Source organism: Phaethon lepturus, unplaced genomic scaffold, assembly GCF_000687285.1.
Source record: "Phaethon lepturus isolate BGI_N335 unplaced genomic scaffold, ASM68728v1 scaffold48973, whole genome shotgun sequence".
Classification (NCBI taxonomy): Eukaryota; Metazoa; Chordata; class Aves; order Phaethontiformes; family Phaethontidae; genus Phaethon; species Phaethon lepturus.
Window position 1 is genome coordinate 286 of NW_010530724.1, and position 3720 is coordinate 4005.

Consider the following 3720-nt stretch of genomic DNA (forward strand, 5'->3'; position numbering starts at 1 on the left):
ACCCAATGGTGTCTGTGGAATCTGTAGCACAGTTTTGAAATATCTTCTGGGAAACCGCTTTTATAAATATCAAGACCATTTCAGCAGTACTTTTGTTCTGCTTTATTCTATAAAATGTATTTGAAAAGAATTTTGTAAGATATATCATAATTACTATAGTTAATGAAAATCATGCAAATATTTTGACTTGTAAAAGTAAGATTAAAAAAAAAAAGTCTTTGTTCTTAAGGGATATCCTTTCAATGCCTAAATATCAGTATTAGGGGAGATGGAAGTTCATGAGAGTTTTCACCGAGCGATAAAGGAGATGAGAAATATGGCTGGAAACCAAGACGACGCATCTGATAGCAAGGAAGAGACTCCTTCCATCTGGCTACTGAGACAGAGACCTCTGTTACAGGAGTGCTGGACACCCTGGGGCAAGGCAGCCAGACTGAGTGGCTTTATAGCAGGAGAGCTCTTTGCTCTGGGAATAATAAAAAAAAAATTCCAAATAGGTTTGGAGTATGTCCCTGTATTAGCTGATACAGAGGAGGAAGAAATTTGCGAAGCTTAGCAAAAGGAAAAAAGTTCAGGTTTTGACTTTTCTGTTACACACACACACACACACACACACACACACACACACACACACACACCCCCCGCCCAGTTTAGAACCAAAACCTTGATTTTGGAGCATCTATAGTATTTGACACACAACATCAAAAAAGCAAAGCAGCAGTAAGACAGGGTCTAGCTGTAGCATTAAGCCCTTGAGGAGGATCTTGGCAGCACCACGTGTATCTCCTTCCAGCAAAAGCTGGCAGGGATGAAGGAAGGGTGTTAATGAATCTGTTTCTGGAGTGAAGCTGTCTGTGGCAGTTGAGTCTTATCTGTAAAGTTCATCCTTCACCATGGCTCGGAGGCCCACAGGTATTTGGCTTGCACAGGCCAGTTTAGGCTCTGGTCACAGCTTACCAATGCTTGTCTGAAACCCAAGGCAGGACTCCAGAACTGGTGTATCAAGGCTGAAATCTGGGAAACGCCAGCGGTGCTCAGTGCAACAACTCGTGTCTTACCAGGAGTCTTACCTTTAACCATAAAAATGAGATCTCTCTTTTGTGTCATTTCCTATTTAGACCAGATGCCTTTGCTTATTAGTAGAGTTTTGATGAGGCTGAGAGCTGCTCTTACTTTCATAACTTTTGCTGACAACTTCCTGCCTTTTAAGTAGCTGGTAAAGTGTAACTCTGTATTAACAAGGATTATTACTATTATGAGGTGTAGAGGGAGGAGTGATGCAGTCTCCAGCATCAGTGGCACTTCTGAGCTCAGCTTTCAGGAAATGGCGGTTGGTTTCCATCCTTCATAATAACATAATAAATCAAAGCATTCTGCACCAGTATTTGAGTTACGTGCCCATGGTGTGTTGGAATCATCATGGAAAACATAATGGGTGGCTTTGAGATGTAGAGATTCATGAGGCTGCTTAAAGGTGAGTCCCACTGGTCCTGGTACTCTGTGGACTAGTTGATGACATCAAGTAAATATCTAAATAGCCACTGCAAGGCTGTTGGTGCCAAAAATGTGGAATTGTATGATAATCCAACACATGTCCATGTACGGGCTACACTTTGCTGGTCTGAGGTCTCATGCATTTCCTGTTTTTTCCCACAGGCTAGCTAAGAGGCTCATCCTATATTTCATTGAGATAATCTTGATCAGGGTATATCAGGAAGCCAGTAAATAAGCTGTCTGTCCAGTAGGGATCATAAAAGAGCCCATTTTGTTCTGAGTAAAAGATCTGCAGCCATACCTCATCCTCCTGCTTCAGAGAAAGGATGGTTGATCCAGAGGCAACGTCATGGTTCCCAGTGTTGGCATCAAAAGTCTTGATCCGGTACTGCCCGTTGTGGACCAAGCCAATGGCCAAATGTTTGTTGGCCAAAGTGATATCATAAGTGAAGTAGTAAATACCTGGGATGCTGCATACAAATTTTCCACTGGAAGCATTGTAATGTCCTCCCTCGTTCATCAGGATCCTGTCAAATTTGATGGGCAGCCTTTCCCTTGGGTAGCTTTTTGAGACAGCCACAGAGAAGGCAGATTTGGCTTTGTTGCCATTACAGGTGCAGGGTCCTGGCATCCCGGTCTCACCCTTGTTCCCTTTGGGTCCCTTCTTTCCTGGTGCTCCGTTTTTTCCAGGATTACCCTTTAAACCCTTGGGCCCTCGTGGGCCGGCCTTGCCGACAGCTCCTGCTTTCCCCTTCGGTCCTGGCTTGCCAGGGTTTCCTGTTCTGCCTTGTGGACCTAGAAGACAAATAACCTTGTAAATTCTTCAGCGAAAGAGATGATATGGCAAGTGGAAAGGGGTTGTATCGCTGCAGTGGTATATTTTCATTTAGGAGGAAAACCTTGCTGGTGAGAATCCTGATGAAACACCACCTGGGGCTAGACATCTATCAGGACTGACTAACCATGTTGGGCAGTTGGCATGATAACAATGGGGCTTGGGAGCAGGATAGTCTGTCCCGTCTAAGGACAAAAAGGCTGGTTCAGTCATCTGGCTCACTTGAGAAAAAGGACTAATTATAAAACTATTACAAGCTTTAAGTGTTTGGGTTTTTCAGGAGTGGGACAGGTTTGTGAAGCTTTTTGGAACCTAGCTTGGAGCAGATGGAATACTTCTAATCTCTCTCTCTCTTTTTTTGTGGGGTTTTTTTTTTTTTTTTTACATTTAGCATGAAACTGTTTTAAAGAAGAATACTACATTCTAGGTGTAGTAAAAAGCCCAGCCTAACTGGGGGATAAAGTGGTCATGAACCAGAAGACACCCAGTGCAGGAACTGCCTTGAGATGGGAAGCGAGTTGGGCTTTCACAGTGATGCTGAAACTGCTGATCAGTGCTGATTGCAGTAGTGCCTGATCGAAGACACATTCATGGGGATTTATACCTTGTCTCTTGACCTGCTGTAGCAAGACTGGATTTAAAGGCAAGTGTAGGCGGAAACCTGTCCTCCAGATTCCCTGTTTTGGGGGCGGGAGAAGAGAATAAGATGCAGCTTTGGCACGCCGGTGTTACGCCGAATCAGGAGTGCACTCTAGTGTGGCAATGGGAAATGACTGTTTTCTCACCATAGCCGGTCCTGATGCTTACGGACTGTAAGGCTGGACCTAAAGGAGAGCCCCACCTCAGGATTAAAAAAGGGCTGCTGTTAGCTTTGATTTAGATTGAGCATGGTCAGAGCAGTGCCTCGGGAGCAAATACTTAATTTTTTCATCTGACTTTGTTTTGCTCGAGAGCAGGAGTCAGACACTGCCACTTTGTCTCGTTTAGAGAGCGTGTATCAGAACGGGGAAAGTCTCACTCCATAATACAATTAAGCTAATAGGAATTGCGTATGGCATTAAGGTGCTATCGGCAAATAATGCCAGTCTGAACCCTCCTGGCAGGGACTGACGAGGCGATGTTGGAGGGGGGAGACTGGAAGTTTCTAGAAGAGTTTCCTATAAGGAGATGTCTGTCCTGAGGCTCAGATTTGGGCTGACAGGTCGCTGTTAACTGGGCTGTTGTGCTGTTGCTTTTACATTTTACCCTTGTTGTGTTAAGCAGCACTTTTCTCTTACCTTCATCGCCGTGCTCGCCTTTATCCCCATCCTTGCCGTCCTTGCCATCTTTGCCTGGGAAGCCCATCCTGCCGACCGTCCCTGGAGCCCCGGGCGCCCCGGGGGGGCCGGGGG

The 3720-nt window shown here is 45.1% G+C and overlaps 1 protein-coding gene across 1 annotated transcript; it reads right to left on the bottom strand.

The window, feature by feature from the left end:
* Positions 1-1675: 1675 nt before the first annotated feature.
* Positions 1676-3715, bottom strand: C1QTNF2 (C1q and tumor necrosis factor related protein 2; the record flags this gene model as incomplete). The annotated part of the gene is made up of 2 exons (XM_010284339.1): positions 1676-2289; positions 3607-3715. Coding segments are annotated over 2 exons (723 nt in total), but the record flags the coding sequence as incomplete, so codon positions are not given.
* Between the last annotated feature and the right edge of the window lie 5 nt (positions 3716-3720).